This window comes from Kogia breviceps, chromosome 14 (assembly GCF_026419965.1).
Source record: "Kogia breviceps isolate mKogBre1 chromosome 14, mKogBre1 haplotype 1, whole genome shotgun sequence".
NCBI lineage: Eukaryota > Metazoa > Chordata > Mammalia > Artiodactyla > Physeteridae > Kogia > Kogia breviceps.
In genome coordinates, this window is record NC_081323.1 from 10676526 (window position 1) to 10695470 (window position 18945).

General features: G+C 41.6%; 1 protein-coding gene across 1 annotated transcript; it reads right to left on the minus strand.

The window, feature by feature from the left end:
• Positions 1–1176: 1176 nt before the first annotated feature.
• PARD6B (par-6 family cell polarity regulator beta) lies at positions 1177–18703 on the minus strand. Its single transcript, XM_059037915.2, has 3 exons — positions 18145–18703; positions 13315–13537; positions 1177–4528 (listed from the first exon to the last, which is right to left on the minus strand). The coding sequence occupies exons 1-3, from the start codon at positions 18208–18210 to the stop codon at positions 3699–3701; spliced, it is 1119 nt and encodes a 372-aa protein (XP_058893898.1). The 5' UTR covers positions 18211–18703; the 3' UTR covers positions 1177–3698.
• Positions 18704–18945: the final 242 nt, after the last annotated feature.

An 18945-nucleotide genomic window follows, 5' to 3' on the forward strand; every position in this document is an offset into this window, starting at 1 on the left:
CAATTACAGCACTTAAGTAGCATGTAATATAGCTAGAGGCGCAACTAATGCATGCTTTACCTTACAGGTAACAGTCACCAGCAGCAAGTGATATGCTGTCACAAACAACAAGGTCAAGACTTTCTACGTCTTCTAAGTAAGGTGCTCCCTGATCGGCTGAGCTGCCAAAGTCACTGACACACACACAACCCTTAAAGCTTTGTCACCCACAATTAAACCTTTCATCAGTCTAAAAGATGAGAAAATCAGAGCAAACAACCAGTTGCTGCTAACCATTAATTCAAGCACCTTAAGGCAAATGACCAGAACAGGGCTAGCTTTTCCTTATACATTTCTATGACTTCGATGATTTTTTTCCTCAAATGTAATTTTTTACCCAGACTGGAAACTTGGAAGCAGCAAGGATTTAGGATACAAAGAGCACTGGCGTCGTATCTGGGGATGAAAAGGATCTCTTAGTTCCATACCATTGTTTCATGGACCCCGAAACCAAGTGCATCAGGTACTGAGTACAACAGTCTGCACCAATGGATGATGTGAAGGGTTCTATGTACACGATGTTGAATTTTTACTCAGAAGACTTTCTATCAGTTTTTAAACTGGCGGAAGGAGTTGGTTATTATCCTGCATGCTGGATGGCAGAGGAGTTAGTGCAGAGATCCACGTAGCCAATGACCGGGTGACTAATTTGGGATTAGACTTGGCTCAGGAAGAGGGCCTGCTTTATCTCAGGCCTTTTTACAGTGTTCAGTATAAACTGAATTCAATCCATACAGGCAATACCTGTACCTGGGGTGGTAATAAAAAGTACAGCTAAGTGAATTTGAACTCAGAGGAGAAACTGTCACTTTACAAACAACTTTTGTCTTATTTCAAATAATCTTAAACACTGTAAGTGATAATTCTAGATGGATATCATGCATAACCTCTCTCACATTATCAGAATTTAACTACATTTGAAATGCCCTAACCCTAACCCTAACCGGGGCCCTCGGCAGTGCAAGTGCAGAGTCCTAATCATTAGACCGCCAGGAATTCCTGGTGTTGATCTTTTAAAAATTAAGGAAGCCAGGATCTTGTTATAACCTTATCAATTTTCTCCCTACTCATTTGCTGTAATGGGTGCTTGGTAAATATTTGTTGGGTGACTTTTCATATATTTGCAGACAAGAAAGTAGCCTTTATACAAGTCTATCTTTATTTGTAAAAAATAATATACAACTAAAGCTAATTTGATTTTTAAAATCAAAGCTCATTTAGTGATAATGTACATTTTATAATAAAATTGTAGTAAAATACTGACATTTGATAGTTTAAACAAAGTAGCATTCATGTAAAAATCATGTTGCATGTAAAATTTAATTAGAAAATCCATAGTTCACAAAAGTACATATATTTTGTTGATAGCTCATGAGGACATTATCATAAATTTACTTAAGATACAGAACAAAATTCACAGTTAGCTTGACATTTAGTACTATAAAATTTTATGCTGAGTCCACTGATATTTTTGTTAATAAGGTACACTTGAAATAATTCAGACTACCAATGAATCGACATTTTATTGTATAACCAAGATCTATTGGTTTTACAATACGTCTAGTAATCAATTCTTTAACCAATAATTTAAATGAGAGATCCAGTTGAAAAGACCGTTGACATATACCCTTAGTGGGATAATTAAAAAGCACTAGCAGCTTTGATTTCCATTTTCATGAATACATACAAGACAAATCTGTATTTTACAGTTAAAAGTTGTACAAAAAGTCAAGCCCTGAAGTATTTCTTCCCCTAAGAGAAAAGTTCTGATGTTAAAACTTTGTTAAAAAAATGAGAGAGAAAGAGAGAGAGGTAGTATGTGAAAGTATTTTTACTTAAAATGTTGAAGCCCTGCACCGCTTATAATATAAATGAAATGTAACCTTCTACTTATTAACATTTTGCCATTCAAGAGTCAAATTTATAGGGCTTCCCTGGTGGCGCAGTGGTTGAGAGTCCGCCTGCCGATGCAGGGGACACGGGTTAGAGCCCCGGCCCGGGAGGATCCCACATGCCGCGGAGCGGCTGGGCCCGTGAGCCACGGCCGCCGAGCCTGCGCGTCCGGAGCCTGTGCTCCGCAACGGGAGAGGCCACAGCGGTGAGAGGCCCGCATACCGCAAAAAAAAGAAAAAAAAAAAAAAAAAAAAAAAAAAAGTCAAACTTATAGAACTCAACAGAATGTTAAACCTGGAATGCCATTAAAAAACAGTGGTTATATAACTGGAAGAACTTCAATGAATTCAACAAAAAGTACACTGTATTACATAATGTTGTGCAGTTAACAATTTAGTGATACGTTTAGTGGTAAAATGTGAACAAAATACATTGAAGTATTCTGAGTCAAGAGAGCTTCATTTAATCAACTTTACTTCATATACTTTTACCATATAGAGAAAATATCCTTCAAAACGGAGTCATTTGATTCTTCATTGTTTTAATAGCACACAATTGTTATAAGGTATCCATTCTAGCCCTAGCATAAAATTAATCAATAAATAACTCTGAGAGAAATATCCATAAGTCACAGGGAACTCATGTAGTTCATACTATTCTTAGTCTCTATATACAAAGCTACCGTAGTGCCTGTGCCCCTCCATACAATGAAACCAGGCAAGGAACGAAAGTTAGCAGCCTTACTCTTACCTTGCTAAGTGGATGCATCGGAAAGTAATAAATAGCCTCATAAAATTAATCGAGATACACTCTACCTGTCAAAGGTGAATACGACATACTTTTCATAAAGTGTAGGCAGTGTTCCTAGAAATCCCATTAAAGGAAAACCCAACATTTTCATATAAAAAGTGCACAAGGTTGTCCTGTGTGTAAAAATCTCTTAGTTTGGGTGCATTTTTTTTTTAACGAAAATAATTCACACTACTCAAATACATTAAAAGAGTAAAAAGGCAGACAAACAAAATATACACACAAACAACAAAAGGAATGATTTCTAATGAGATTTGGAATGAGGACAAGAAGAGGTTACGGGAGAGAGTCTCCCATGTCACCAGAGTCGATGGAACTGCCTTTCACAACATAAGTGATGCCCAAATGGAATGAGTTTGTAAATATGAAAGCTACAAGATGGGCAAACACGGACCTGAACAACTGCTAGAGTTTAATTCAGAAACATAGCTTCAATGCTTTATAACTTAGGGAGCAACCCCTAAAAACAGTCAATTGATTTGATTTCTTAGAAATTAGGGGGGAAAAAAAGCATTTGAAAAAATTACTCGCTACAATTAGCAACAGAGGAACAATATTAAAAAATCAAAATACAACATGGGGAATATAGGAGCCAAGGTCCCAAAGTATCGAAAGACAGACTCAGACTTCTTCATGTCAGAATTAAAACGGAAATGATCTAGTCCTTATGTGTAGTTCTGGGAATGTGCTCTAACATCCAGTTCTCTATAGACAAAATAGCAAAAGCACATCATTTCATTAGCAAAGGCCCCTTTGTTTTAGACTTAAATTCACCTCTGACCCACCGAAGTTTATATTAATTATCAAACTACTATTTTAATAACATTTTAAGCTTGCAATATATTTTTTTCATGCCTATCCCAGATCACTGGTTCAGAGGTATATATGCTTTAAACTAGCCAAATTTACAAGTCTCCATGGCATCCTCACTCAGAAAACATTCAAACGCGATGGTTTCATAGTGTTATGATTGTTCCATCTTCTTCTAAGAGTTTTTGATCTGGAGCACGTGTTTCAAATTCTGTATTTGTGCCACTTGCTAAGGGTGCTAAGCTCACTTCATTAGAAGGAATAAAACCGTTCTGTCCAGATTCAAAACTGAGTTCTATCTGTGTTAATGATTCCAGGCTCCCGGTGTTATGAACAGCCTTAGGGATCTGCTGTGGCACACCATTGTCTTCAATAATAATGTCCTCTTCATCGCTGTCTTCATCCTCTGGCTCAAAGCTCGGTTCGATCTGCTGGGGACGGCCAGGAAGGCTGTTGTCAGTAGACTGGCCAGAGCTGCCGGAAGTCCGACTGTTCCTAATGACGTTATTCCTCTGGTTTGCTGGTCTCACTGTGATGATGAGGTTGCGGCTGTTTGCAATCATCATGTCAGTTACTTGATCTAGGCTCTTCCCGGAAACTTCTATGCCATTAACTTCTAAAACTTCATCATTAACGGCTAATAGTCCTGTGCTTTGAGCCAGACCTCCTGGCACAAGTCTGGATATAAAGATCCCTGGGACCTTCTCTAAGCCATGGGGTGTCACCCTGACACTGGAGCCGTCCCGGATGTAGAATCCTAGGGGTTTCTCAGTGCCATATTTGTAAAGACGGACCCTACGATGTGTTTCTGGGAGAATATCCACGTCTATAATAGAAGACACAGGTCTGAAGTCCTGGGGCATACTAATGACTATGTGTGGCTTTTTTCTGTGGTTGTCAGGACGCAACACATTGGTTAAAACATTCTTCTTCTTTATTAGTGTGTCTGTACCAAAGGCACTGTAGTCTGCTTCTTCTGTTTAAAAATAAAAGAAAATAATTATAGAAATGCTGTAAAATTGCCCATCTATCTATAGTGGAATCTGTACAGAAAGGATAACTCAAGTATGTTTGGTACATAAACAAACTTGTTAAATATCAGCCTGTTCCTATCAGCTGAAAATGTAGTGCAGTAGTAAGACATGCTATACCAGGAAAGCCCAATAGGCGGCCCCCTCGAGTATTCACCATGAAGTTACCAAAAGTTGAAGTTAAATTTGATAAAGCTCAATGACTTAAACAACATTAAATATGGCAGACGAAATTCTGATAAGCCTCACACACACATTCTTAAACACCATTTAAAACAAGTTATTTACATTGTATTTTCCCTATGTTTGTTTAAACACCTCCAGTTTGCATGTTTATCATATTTGACTCAATGACACGAAATTGGACACTTCTGAAGCTCAAATACCTGTATTAGAGTCTGGGCAGACAGTGTACAGGCAGACCTCTTTTTACTGCGCTTCGCAGATAATTGTGTTTTTTTTTTTTACAAACTGAAGGTTTGTGGTGACCCTGCATCGAGCAAGTCTACCAATGCCATTTTTCCAACAGCATTTGCTCACTTCGTGTCTCTGGGTCACAATTTGTTAATTCTTGCAATATTTCAAACTTTTAAATTATTATACTTGTTACAATGCGCTTTGATCAGTGATCTCTGACATCACTACTGCAAAAAGATTATGACCTGCTGAGGGTTCAGGTGATGGTTAACATTTTTTTTTAGCAAAAAAGTATTTTAAAATTGAATTAAGTATTTTTTTAGACGTAATGCTATTACACACTTAATTTGTGCAAGAATTCATGCGACTTGCTTTATCGCAATATTTGCTTTATTGAACCCACAATATATCTGAGGTCTGCCTGTAATTAAATGAAATGGATAATACACATAAAATGATAATATAATTAAATGAATGCATATCAAACAGGAATTTTGGTCCTCTGCAAATACACTCTCCCTCAGTTTTCTGGGGGAGTTCTTAACCTTTCATTTTCACACTTTTGAAAGAGGCTGAGGTATAAGACTGAGACAACAGGGAGGGGTGAGGATTCTGGCAAAGCTGAGAGCTCCTGCCCCATTTAATGGCATGGCTTTTCTCGCTCCAGGCGGCTTTTCTTCACAGACTGTAGGAATTTGTGTGGACAGTCCAACTTGTCAGAAAGTCTTGTTTTTTTAGGTTAAAAAAAAAACACCAAAAAAACTTCCCATTTAAAAATGCTGACACCTAATTAAATAACAACAAAAACCTGTTTGAGCAAAATAACGTCTGGGGGTTGAATTTATTCTTCAAGCCAGCAATTTATAATCTCTGATGTAAACTAGGGAAAAGAGGACACTAAAACTAGATCTTCTTAAATCCCACAGCTGGAGGTAGACTGTCTACAAACAACACGTCTCATCAGAGGATGAGGAAATGGAATTAACAGCAGGCGTAAAAGGTGAAATTACATTTCGAAAATAACTGGAATGGGGATAAACTAAAAAGTCACAATCTCTAAGGATGAAAAAAATATTTAATAAGAATAAAAAAGACAAAAGTGCCCCTACCATCCCAAGAACTAGTTTAAAGTCCTAGTCTCAATCACTGCTACAGACAACAGTAACATCACCAGACTGTGTCTGCACAGGGCTTCCATCTGTAGTCTCCTGTCACCTGACTCTCGGCCCCCCTGTCGGTAAGTATTACCTTTACTTTACAGACCAGGAAATTAAGGGTACAAAATAAGGTACAGACAGAAGACTGGCCCCAGGTTTTCTTACTAAGGCCAATACCGTACATGTTCAATTCACACAGTGAATGTTACATGTCCACTGTGTGTCAGAGCCTGGAGAACTTCAGTATTCTTTTCTCAGTGCTGCTTGAACACTCTTCAAAAGCTACTTTCAGATAAATGTACAAGACTGGGGTACCTGGGGACTTCCCTAGTGGCGCAGTGGTTAGGACTCCCCGCTCCCAATGCAGGGAGCCTGGGTTTGATCCCTGGTCAGGGAACTAGATCCCACATGCATGTCACAACTAAGGAGCCCACCTGCCACAACTAAGACCCAGCACAACCAAAAAAAAAAAAGCCTAGTGGTACCTGATTTGGGGGCATTTTCTCCGCTGGGGATAATTTTGCTTCATTTATGGAGAAAGTACTTACACTGTGTTCTTACAAAGACAGAAATTTATTTATAATTTGGCTTGGGAAATAAATTGGCTGACAAAAGAATCTTTTGGGCAAAAAGTAGCCAAAAATCTATCAACAATGATCTTCTACTGAATGTGTTTATTCAAAATTGTATATTTCACTTTACAATCAATTAAGAAAGCCCACTCAATTTTTATATGGGAAATTCCAGACCATACAAAAAGAACAAAACTAAGTTGCCTACATACCTATTCATGGGAAACCTGACCAAAAAACCCCCCAAATCTGCATAATTTGGCATCACATCCAGACTCTGTTTGAATGCTCTCTGCTAAATTCTCAAAAGCAATATGCCCCAGTACAAAGGCACCTTTGTTCTCCCATCTAGCTAATCAGTTTCCAGCCACTGGGAAAAGAAATATTTTGGCAGAAAGCCAGGGTGCAGGGTGTCGGTTTAAAGTGTAAAGGTGAACATCTACAGGGAACAGGGCTGACGATCCACCTGAGCATGTCTGTCAAAGTACAAAACTCAGAAAGAGACGGAAAGTTGGAATCCTGGCTCATGGCAACCTTTCACTTGTATAAACCCAGGCTTATGCAACAGTATGCGATATAGGCTCAGCGAAACCTCACCTATCCGGAGCCTGACAATCTCAGCTCACCGAAACAGACAAGGATCTACCCCTGGAATGACGCCAAACAGCCAAACTGGATGTCTCACTTCCTTACACACAAAAAGCCCCTGTGCTTTACTCACAGAGGAAGGGAGCCCTGAAGGGCCTCCCTCTGAGCCTCTTACTTTTTAAACATTAATTCCGAAATACCCTGGTTATCTCATTCCTCAGCTCACAGTCTTAAGTCACAGTCAGGGGTAAGGGTCCACTAGTGAGTGGCAGGCACAGATACAAAAAATGAAAGCCTAAAGTGAAGAAAAAGCAAAACTGAAAACAAACAAAACAAAAGCGTTATATAAATCCCAGCAGCATCTGTGTACAGTAACAAAACAGTAACAGCTCATGAGAGAGTCATCAATAAAGTTCAAGATTATGACCCATTTCAAGTTCAGTAGGAAGACAGGGAAGAATGAAATAATTTTTGAAACTGTTCTAATCAAGGGGTGGACAACCATTTTCTGTAGAGTTGTACAGTAAATATTTTAGGTATTGCAGGTCATACGGTCTCTGTTGCAAAAGCAGCCACAGGCAATACAGAAAGGAGTGATCATGGCTGTGTTCCATGAAAACTTTATTTATAAAAACAGCCAGGAAGCCTGAGTTTGCCAACCCTTGTTCTAATCCAAAATGGTTAAATGAAATAGATGTGGCAACTTTAAAAGGATTAAATATCACTTAAAGCAATATTCAAAGTCTGCAGATCCCTTCACTTCCTAATATAAGAAAAATCAATTGCCAGATACTTAAGAAGCACCTGCTTACTATGTGGCTAGACATCGGTGCTATGCGCTGCAGATCCAGTGCACAAAACAGCTAAGGTGCTTGCTTTCATGGTGTTTACAGACTAAAATAGATGGCAATTAACAAAGAACTTGAAACCATTACATTATTACAAAGGGGCCAAGAGCTGTGAAGTTTGTCAGTGGGAACTCAGCCGGGTCTTCAGGGTAAGGGCAAGGCTTCTCTAGGGAGTGTGGTTTATACTGAGATTGGAAAACAAACCAGTAGCTAATCAGGTAGAAGGGAGGGAAGAACTTCCAGGTGCAGATACAACAAATACAAAGCCGGGCAAGATGGGGTCCTTGGAGGAGACAGTCAGAAGGCAGGGTGGGAGGGGAGAGAAGAGGAGGAGCTAGAGCCAAGTCAATGCAGCCAGCGCCCTGCACACAGACAGGGCCTCCGGGAAGTAGGGAGGATTACGGGATTCAGCCTGAGGGCAAAAGGAAGAAAACCAAGGATTTTGGTTTTTCTACAAAGCTCACTCTGGCTGCAAGCTGGAGAAGGGACCTGCGGGGGAAGACAGAGGAGGTTACTGCAGGTAATTTAGGATGGTACCTGGCCTGGAGCAGAGGCAGTGGAATGCGGAAATAAGTTTGAAAAATAATTAGAACACATTTTGTTTTTTTGCACAGTACGCGGGCCTCTCACTGTTGTGGCCTCTCCCGTTGCGGAGCACGGGCTCCGGACTTGCAGGCCCAGCGGCTCCGTGGCATGTGGGATCCTCCTGGGCCGGGGCACGAACCCGTGTCCCCTCCATCAGCAGGCGGACTCCCAACCACTGCGCCACCAGGGAAGCCCCAGAACACATTTTTAATAGGCTTGGTGACTGATAAAAAGGTATGTGTCAAAGGCGACACCCAGGTTTCTGTCATAAGCAACTGGCGTCACATTCTGAGCTGTTACTCCACAATTTCTTCTTTTTATTTTATTTAATTTTTTTATTTCTGGGGCCATACCTTCTGTTAAACTATTTTTTACAATTTACTATTAAAATGTATACTCGTTAGACCATTTCTAAATTAAACCCCGACTCACTAAAATATAACCTTAAAATACAACTCCCAAATAACATCCAATGCACAGTAAAGTTCTAAGAGACAGTTTAAGTGGCTGCCCAGTTCCAGGTGTCTGGGCCACAAGGCCATGTCCTAACACAGATGAGGCTTAAAGCAAGGCCCTTCTGGTGTTTCCAACATACTCCTTTGAATAAACCCATGATGCAAGTGTGTTTGTCTGATGGCACACAGAAACAGACTGTGACACAGCAAGAAGTTGTGGTGTAGGTATTCTGAACAGATCTGGCGAGAAGTCCGTGCAGGTCAACGGGCCTCAGACTTGGCTGATCATCACAACCGGCTTTTAAAAAATACACATTTCCCTGGCTGCATTCCAAACCTACAGGAATGACCCGAGTACTTTTTCTAAAGGTGCAACCTTTAAATATTTTCTGAGATTGTTTACCATACAATAACCACCTGAACAACAAGAGAAGAAAAACTCTCTTTTTCCCTCAAATAAATGAGGAAATTCTAAACTCTGACAGGGGGAGGGGGCTGGCAAAAGCCCTAGGATCCTCTGCGAAAGTAACTTTTAAAATATCAGGTTTTTTGTTTTGTTTTTGCTTCCACAATAACAGCCCTGGAAATAGAGTCTGGGTTTTCTCCTCTAACAATAAATTATTGTAAAACATAAAACTTTTCAAGATATGCAACGACGCTACCCCCGAGTTCAAGCTATGAAGTGGTTTATGCTTTCAATCGTGAGCTTTCACTTCAAAGAAGCTTTATTTGGTAGAGGGTATCAGATTTTAAAAGGTCACATGGTTTTAAAATTTTAAATCGTTTTCATATCTGTCTTTTAAAAAAATCACTTGATGCCACATCAAGTGCAACTGCTGCCCTACTGGTTCCTAAACTGGAAGCAACAGGCCAGTAAAACAGAAAATGTGTTGCAATTAAGCAAGAAAATGTAACTGTACTTAATGCCATGTTTTACATTAGTTTCCTGAACTTAATGTTCATTAAAGTTTAAGTAAAATCAGCTTTCTACTTAAGCATCTGTTGAGCTTTGTTTAAAAGAAAAAAAGCATAACCACGAACTACAGGGCACTGTGTAGCTCTGTAAGACAGACAACAAACGTTAACTCTACCTAAATAACCAGAGGGTAATCTGGTAAAGGTGGAGGTTGGGGAGCCCTAGCTAGGGTGGTCAGAAGAGGCCCCTCTGAGAAAGTCATCTGAGCTGAGAACTGAGGGATGAGGAGGCAGCCATGCGACCAGCTGCAGGAACAGCGTTCCTTACAGAAGGAACAGCAAGTGCAGAAGCACAGAGACGGCAACAAGCCCGCTGAGTCCTAGGGACAGAAAGAGAGCCAATGTGGTTGCTGTGAGGTGGGAGTGGGAGAATGGAGGAAGGAGACGCTGTGGAGCACGAATCAGGACGGATTTTATTCTGGATGCGACGGAAACCATTGGAGGGCTTTCAGCAGGAATGAATCAACTGGCTGACTTTTCATGTTTTGCTTAAGTCATATTTGTATTACAGTTACTTTTTTTCTTTTTTTGGCCGCCCCGGGTGGCACGAAGGATCTTAGTTCCCCGACCAGGGATTGATCCCACGCCCCCCTGCAGTGGAAGCATGGAGTCTTAACCGCCGGACCACCAGGGATGTCCCAAAGTTACATTTTTAAAAACAAAAATTTTCTGTTGAACACACTGCCTATTTCTAGGTCAAATTCTAAGGGCTATGAATTATATTGGTTATTTACCTCTATAGCATAGAAAACTTTTGTTTACATCTAAACATATTTGAAAAGGAAATAGCAGAAGATAACCACCCTTAAAAGATGTTAGGATTAATCCTATGATCACTTAAGTGTTACAATTCCAGTAACAAAAACACGTGGTAGTATAATCCAACACCTATAATCTTTCTAACGAAGGGGATAATCCAACAAGTTTTGTCAGATGGCAGTAGTTTAAAAATAGTCATTCTATATTTAAATATATGTTCCAAACAGCAAATTTGTAATGAAAATTACAACTGCTAATGAGACAGGCCTTCTAGTCAACAACAATTTAAATTATTCTGCTTAAAATGACAAGTGCCACTCCAATGTTTTGTCTTCTCCTCTTCCTTCTCCAACATTCTATACATAGCTTTCTAAGAACCATCCCTGCTCTTCATCTCAGCTAGCCCTTATGTCCACTCCCCAAAATTTCAACTATCACTTTTCTGCAGACTTTCAGGTCTTTGATCAGCCTCTAGATTTCCACCCTAAGCTCCAGCCCATCATTTCTGATTTCCTGCGGGACAAGGTTGAAACTCGCCAGCCAGATAAGCTTTTTTGTCCTATAACCAAACCAATTTTCTTTCCAAGTCAGTCTCTCTTCCAGACTGTAACTGTTGTATGGCACCATCAGGCTCAAATCCAGAAAGCTCTTTTCCTCTGGACACCTCTTCAGCCCTCTGCCATCCAGGGGGGATCGCAGTGACTCTCACATCCTCCCCTTTATCTTCCTCACCTGGTCTCCTGCTGGGGCAGCTTCTCAGGCGTCTCTCACCCCCCTGCTCCTTGCTCTCTCCTGTAAGACTGCTGCATACTCCAATTCATCCTGAACAGCCAAATGAGTCTTCCTGAAGTAACACTCTAATGGTACCACACCCCTGTCACATACCTAGGAAATCCATCTTAGGCGGCTTTGGGAAAATGAATTTGTGTGTCTGTAAAGTATTTTGTAAATAGTCAAGTGATACAGATGTAAGTTACCCTACCCTTGGAGGTTTATTTTGTTGGCAGACTTTAGTTCCTCCAAACCCAGAAGCAAAGATACACAATCAGTGGAATTTCAAAGCCCTAGGGTGGTCCAATGCTTATCAATTGATTGGAAATGAAGTTTCACCTTCAAGGGTAATTTCTACCTACTCTCTCAAACTGCTTTCTGGGTTGGTTTACAAACACAGTAAGGCGTTTATTAAGACCAATACTGGGCTTGTGGCTCTCATGCTGCCTTTCCAAACCTCTTCATTTATCAAAGACAAAGGAACAAATGGCACACACCATGGCCATCTACAGGCAGACACAGATAAACACACACACACTTTGTGAGGAGGCCACAAAGTTAAAAGTTTTAGGGCTCAAAATGCATTTCAATTCTTGCCGTATAGAGTGGTTATTTTAAAATGTTCTTTTGCAAGACCAATATCAATGTTTATATTCCTCCAAAATAAAGACTTGCTCTCTGATTTTCCAGATAATTCACTAGTTTTATTTCTGTGAAAAATGCCTTAAAAGGAAAGAAAACATTCACCGGAGGCATACTACATGCCAGAGCACTGCACTGAGCTCATTTAAACTTCCTAGTAATCCTATGAGATAGTATGTTCATTCTATAGATAAAAACACTGCGACCCAGGAAGAATAAACAGCTTTCCTTCAGGTACCTATTAAGTGGTGCATACAGTATTTCAAAGTTAGTTGCTACCAAAAAAGTAGAATGTTTCCCTGACTCCAAAGTCATACTCCTTCTACCACATCTTTCTGAATGGACAAAATTCCATTCAACAAAGTGAAAATTCAATAAATTCCTAATTTCCATTTTTAAAACATCTAAGAGGTTATAAAGTAATTAAAACCACAATCTTTCAGATTTCCCTGCTGGTGCAGCGTTTAAGAATCCGCCTGCCAACGCAGGGGACACGGGTTCGATCCCTGGTCTGGGAAGATCCCACACGCCATGGAGCAGCTAAGCTCCATGTGTTGTTGTGTGCCACAACTACTGAGCCCGCGCCCCTAGAGCCCGTGCTCCGCAACAAGAGAAGCCACCTCAATGAGAAGCCCATGCACCGCAAAGAAGACTAGCCCCCGCTGGCCGCAACTAGAGAGGGCCTGTGTGCAGCAACGAAAACCCAACGCAGCCAAAAGTGAAATAAAAATAAATTTTTAAAAAAACCTGCAATCTTTCCGAAGTATACTTAGTGAAGTGTAAAGATGTCAATTAAACCAATAATATCACAGCTGTCTTAACTCACTTGTTAGTTAATATGGTAAGAAGATTCACACAAAATGTCTATTCATTAAATTTGTAGTGAATTCTGTGTATCCTATCAATGAGGAAAATAAACTACTTCTAATTCTAAAACAATTTTTCTAAACATTGTTACTTACCCTTTTTTTGTATAAAAATCCTAAGCAGTGGGTTGGCCGTTGAAACAGCTTTGTGATAATTATCATCGTTATTTATAGGTAGTAAATCTCCATGGATGTCTGCATAGCCTACTAAAACGTCAACATTGGGTATCTTATGAACATGTTGCAGTAATCCATAAAACTCCTCAAACTTTCCAGGTTTTGATCTTTCCAGTGAAAACCGACGAAATTCAGCTCCAAACTATAAATAAACATATTAATTTTTAAAAAGGTAACAGGATCCAATCTTAAAATGCATGACAGAAAAATTCACAGGCACAGTATTTCCCTTAATGAAGAAGACAGTTCCAATAACACAGTCTATTGTCAGAAACCTCATTATCAGGAGATAAAACAACATAAGGAAGGCACAGGAATGTGTCTGCTCACTGCTGCATCTCAGAGGGGCATTCCCTTCAAGAGATGCAGGCTCAACTTAATCCCTGGGGTACCCAGGCCTCACTGGGGACTGTCCTGCAGAGTGACTCAGCTCAAACAAACCCTGTCTGGAGCCCAGATCCTGACGGCAGTTATCTGCTCCTCACTCAGGCCATGGGGGTAACAAAGATGTTCCTAAGTCTTTACTTTGACTGGTAGCAAAAAGCATCTAAGTTTCCTCCCCCATAAAAGGAATTACAATTTCACAGGAAGTGGCAAGAATTAACAGCAACATATACAAAAAGGACTTTGAGCTTCTTGGCACTAAGGTACGATACAAATGGAGGTATGTCATAGAAGAAACAGGTCTAGAGATAAGAAGTGTCTTCCCTATGTTAATCTTAAAACACATACACACACACACAATACATTAAATAGATGTCCTACAACTCTCCAATTAAAGCAAAAGTTTTACGTGCTTGGCACAGTGCTAGGCCCTAGAGAATGGCCTGCACCAGAGCTCAGCAATTAGTGGGGAAAGAGAGTAACTATATGAGAGGCATTAAGGGATCACACAAACAGGGAGGACGACACTTCCATCGTGCCCAATATTTATCTCCACAATTCTGGTTCTCAGGTCTGCTTCCCTACTCTAGATTCACACCTCTGACTTCCAAATGCCAAATTATTTAAGTGGTTCTTATTCAACACGAAGGACTGGCTTCATCTAGTCCATAATAGACAGGATCTATGACTTAACTATGGGACTAGCATGGCATTTCCTCAAATGTGGAAACGTAAGAAAGATTCATCAGCCTTCCTCAAAAAGTGCCCCAGTCACACAAGTTTGGGAAATGCTACATAACTATAATTACATTCTTAGGAATCACTGTGGAGACCAGATATTAAACGCTCAGTTAAGTCCTGTGGTTGATTTAAAAAAAAAAAAAAAAAAAGTTTTAAACAAATGTTTGCCAAATGTGTTTGACCACTGAACTAATTTTTCCTCTAAATATCTATTATTGGCAAGAAACACTAATGTATCCCTAAGACAGCCTTAAACATCTTGCAGAGAAAGTCTCTATCAGAATAATTTGAGCAGGTTACAAATGAGTCAATTCACTTCCCTAAGGATCCCATGGTCTCTCTGAACTCACTGCTTTTACTATCTCCTCTGCCTTGCTTACACCCACACTACTCACTAGTTTTAAATTAAAATAAAAAATTACTAAAACCACTTCTTACCTCTAACAAATTAAAAGTTTCCAAAACACATTCCTGAAACATAAGCACTAACATCTGTCAAGAAAATAAGGTGACTCATACCTAAAGCGCTCAAAAAGTGTAGTCACACCTTCATGTTTCAAAGTAAATAATAAATGGGGAACACCCTTCATATCAGAGTTAGTCTTATGATGTTATAAAAAGTCATAGTTTCTTCTCCATTTTCTTTATTCTGGTATCACAACATCCTAGTGCTTTCTGATTCACCTCAGGGCTTTATTATTTCCCCTGGTGAATGGGAGTAACATCTAATAATTGAATATTTTAGGGCTGCAATGTTTTTGCTAAAGCTTGTGGATAAAAATTCTTTGCTCAACATTTTTTTCTCTTGCTTAAATGTTATGATAAAAACAATGGAAAATTGTATGGCTTCACAAGTAGATGTGCCCTTTTGCAATGTTTGCAGGAAAAAAGAAAAAGAGAAATTGTTATGCTTCTTGCAGCACAACAATAGGATTAAGAGAACTTTTTACTACATGAAGAAAAATACTAAAATAGAGATAACATTAAGACCCAATCAACAACTATTATAACTTCTTTTAGCCTGGTCTAGTTTGCCTTGATCACCTAGAATGTGTATGGACACCTGTCTCCAGCATCTTTTGGTACACTCTAGAAGTGAAAACTTAATTTTAATATTGTTTGCCCATGAATAATAACTAGGAAATGTACAGCTCAAAGACTATTCCAAGTGTTTAATAACCTAAGGTTATTAAAGGACATCACCTTGATTATTAAGAGCTTTTCCAACTCTGGATAAACAGGAAGATAAATCAGTTACCAAAGAAAAGTCACATGGTAACTGGTATCACAACTTAACTATAGTTATATTTGCATTATCCATTACTTTATTTGTACCATTTTCCCCTTCCATGAGCAAAGATATGACGCTGACACTGTTTTCTATGCAGAAGAAAAAGAAATCCTGAAATGTGGATCTGTGCATCGCCAAGTCGTGGTTACAACCACTTAGCAACCAGCTTTGTAAAAAGCTGTGATATCACCAAAGCAGTGAAAAAGGAAGTATTGCTTCACACATCTGTCCAAATATTTTTTAAATGGTAAAGATGCCAAGTGTTTTACTTAATCCATTAAAAAAATATATTTAAAACATAAGGTGTCACTGACACACTAGAAACAGCACCTCTACTGTGCCTATTTATCAGCAGCTACAACACTAGTGGGACCACACTTTATGAGATGCAGGTTCTCAGAATGCCTTGATTCTATTTAAGAGACACGGTTCACCAGAAGTCCGGTACGGCAGGTCAAATACATAATGGGTAGTATGGGAAAGATTCACAAACCAGTTGACAGACTAGAAGGGCAGAAAGCCTGAAATTCCAGTCCCCAAGTGCTCGAGGTTTCCTAGTCTGAGAGATAAATTACCATTTGACTGTATTTATCAGAACACCTAGAATCCCTACTCATTTTTTCCTATGATAAAAAGATTAAATACTTGCTACCAAGATTAGGACCACAAACTGCATTTTAAGATTATGCAACGTCATAAATGTCTTTCTTTTCTTAACCTCAACTCCCACAAACCCAAACTAGATTTATAACAGAAATGCCATAAGAAGGTTCAACCACTGGGCACGGAACTACCACCACTATACTGCTAGAGGAAAAGTCCTATATATTTTGAGTTATCTTAATCCTTAGTTCAAGCGTGTCACTTCAATTTGCTATGGCAGTTCCACGGAGGACACAGGAGACAGCATATTCGTGAAACTGCTCTAACTACATTTCTATTCTTATTAAGCAGAAGGGTTTCTTAACTAGTGCCTATACACGAGTTAAGTCGAAAACAACATTTTAAAATAATGTGGAAAATGAATGCAGATACTCTTGATGTGATCATCTCAGTTCCAGCAACTTACAGAACTTTGCTTATCGACTCCAAAGAATAAAAACCATTCTACCACAGGCTCCAGGGAGCCTTCCTACTCTACTTCACTGAAAATCACTCCTGGATTTTGCATTCTCCTCCCCCCCACCCCACCCCGTAGTCTTACATTCAATGATGTTTCATTATTTTTAAAGTTGATATGCTTTTACTTTTCTCCTATTCTTTCATGTGTTTTGATCTTCCCCACTCTTATTTTCAAAGTTCTCAGGGCCCAGCCCGTGTCTTCTCTTTTCTATTCTATAAAGCCTAAAACTTATTTTGTAAAAGGTTTTAAGGTTTTGTCATAAAAAGCACACCTTGTCGAAGTCATAAGCTTTCTGAGCCCCCGTCTTCTCAGAGAATCAGACTAGGTTTATATAAGTCCCCTGTGGCTCTTCAATTCATGAAATGCTTGCTGAAAATATTCCCGTGGCCGCCCATCATCTTCAAATTCCATCTCAAAACCTCCGTTGGAAAGCATTCCCTCACTAATCCCTATAACACCGTCCTGCTCAGGGAGCCCTGCAATTTGGGAATTCTGTGGATACCGACGTAATTATCAGCAGATTGGCATACCGTTGGTCAAGAGTGAAAACACTTGATGTGAAAAAGGTAGCAGGATGGAATGAAGAGCGCACCCAGGCTCAAACTGTGAAGTGCTACTCAAACGAAAGGCGATAGTGTTAATTCTATAGATTAAATGCATACCAAAGTTAGTGCTAGAAAAATCTCTAAGCAGGAAGCAAAGCTAACTTTACAAGGGCTCTTGAGTTCCCTGGGCTCTCCTTCACCACCTGATGCACCCTTTGAGCCACAGAAAGGGATAACATTTTGTGACCACGGTGTTCCAAACACTCTCCACTCAGAGGCCAGGAGGTAGAATTCCTCCAAACCTTTCGTACCACGCTGCGCTCAAACGCCTCCCATCCTCGGCTATACCTCGGCCCTTACTCCCATCCTTGAACAGGAGTGATTTTTAAGGAGGTAGATTAAGCGCTCAGCTGGTGTCCTCCCTACCTGGGGTAGGAGCAGACACAACCCCCCACGCTCGTCCTCTTCACAGCAAGCGTATTATCCACCACCTCCTGCCTCCAAACCCACCACCGCACCCACCACGGTCCCAGACAGCGGGCAGCTCCTCAGGCCGTCCCCGGCCAGCCCCTGGCCTCCCCCAGGCCCCGGGAGCACCCCCCTCAAGGCCCTGGCCGCCGGTCCCCATCTAGTCGGCCGCTCAACCCAGCCCGGGCCCCGCGCACCTTGCTCTTCACCTCCATGGTGCCCAGGCAGCCGCTGCCCGCTCCGTGCCGGTGGCTGCGGTTCATCCTGAGGCCTGGCCCGCAACGGCCTCCTCCAGCCGGGCCGTCCCTCGGAGCGCGGGGAGCGAGTGCGCGGCCGGCGGGCTCGGGACTCGGCTGCGGCCCAGGCGCCTCCTCACAGGCACCTGCAGAGGGGCGACCGCGACTCAGGTCTCCGCGCAGAGCTCCGCTCGGCTGGCTCCTCACGCGGTGTGACCGAGGCTGAGAGTGGCGGCGCGGCGGGCGGGAACGCGGCTCCCTCCCTCCGGGCCTTGGCGACGGCCGCGACCGCGAAGGAGGAGGAGGAGGGGGCGGAGCACAGGGGACAGGCGCCGCAGCCTAGCTCTCAGCCGCTTCCCCCGCGAGCCCGCGCGCGCGCACCCCAGCCGGGCGGGAGCCGCGGCACGTGCGCGCGCTCACCTGCAGCCTCCGTAGACGCCTCGGCGGCTCGCGCTCCGCCCACACCCAATGGGAAGCGCGCACCTGCGCCCCCAGCGCCAACCAATCGATACACGCCTCGCGCAACGCGTGGGCGGGCCGCCTCCGCGAAAGTCCCGCCCGCCGCCGTACGATTGGTCCCGCGCTGCGAGGGAGGGGCGGGATCACCTGAAGCCGTGGACCTCCTCTCCCGACCTAGCACGAGAGCTGGAAAGCGCATGCGCGGGCCCTGGAGTTTCCGCCCCGGGAAGGCAGGCCGGAAGCGCGAGCGCACCTGGAGATGAGCTAGTTGCGGCTGGGCCTCTTGTGCGCGCACAGGCGCGC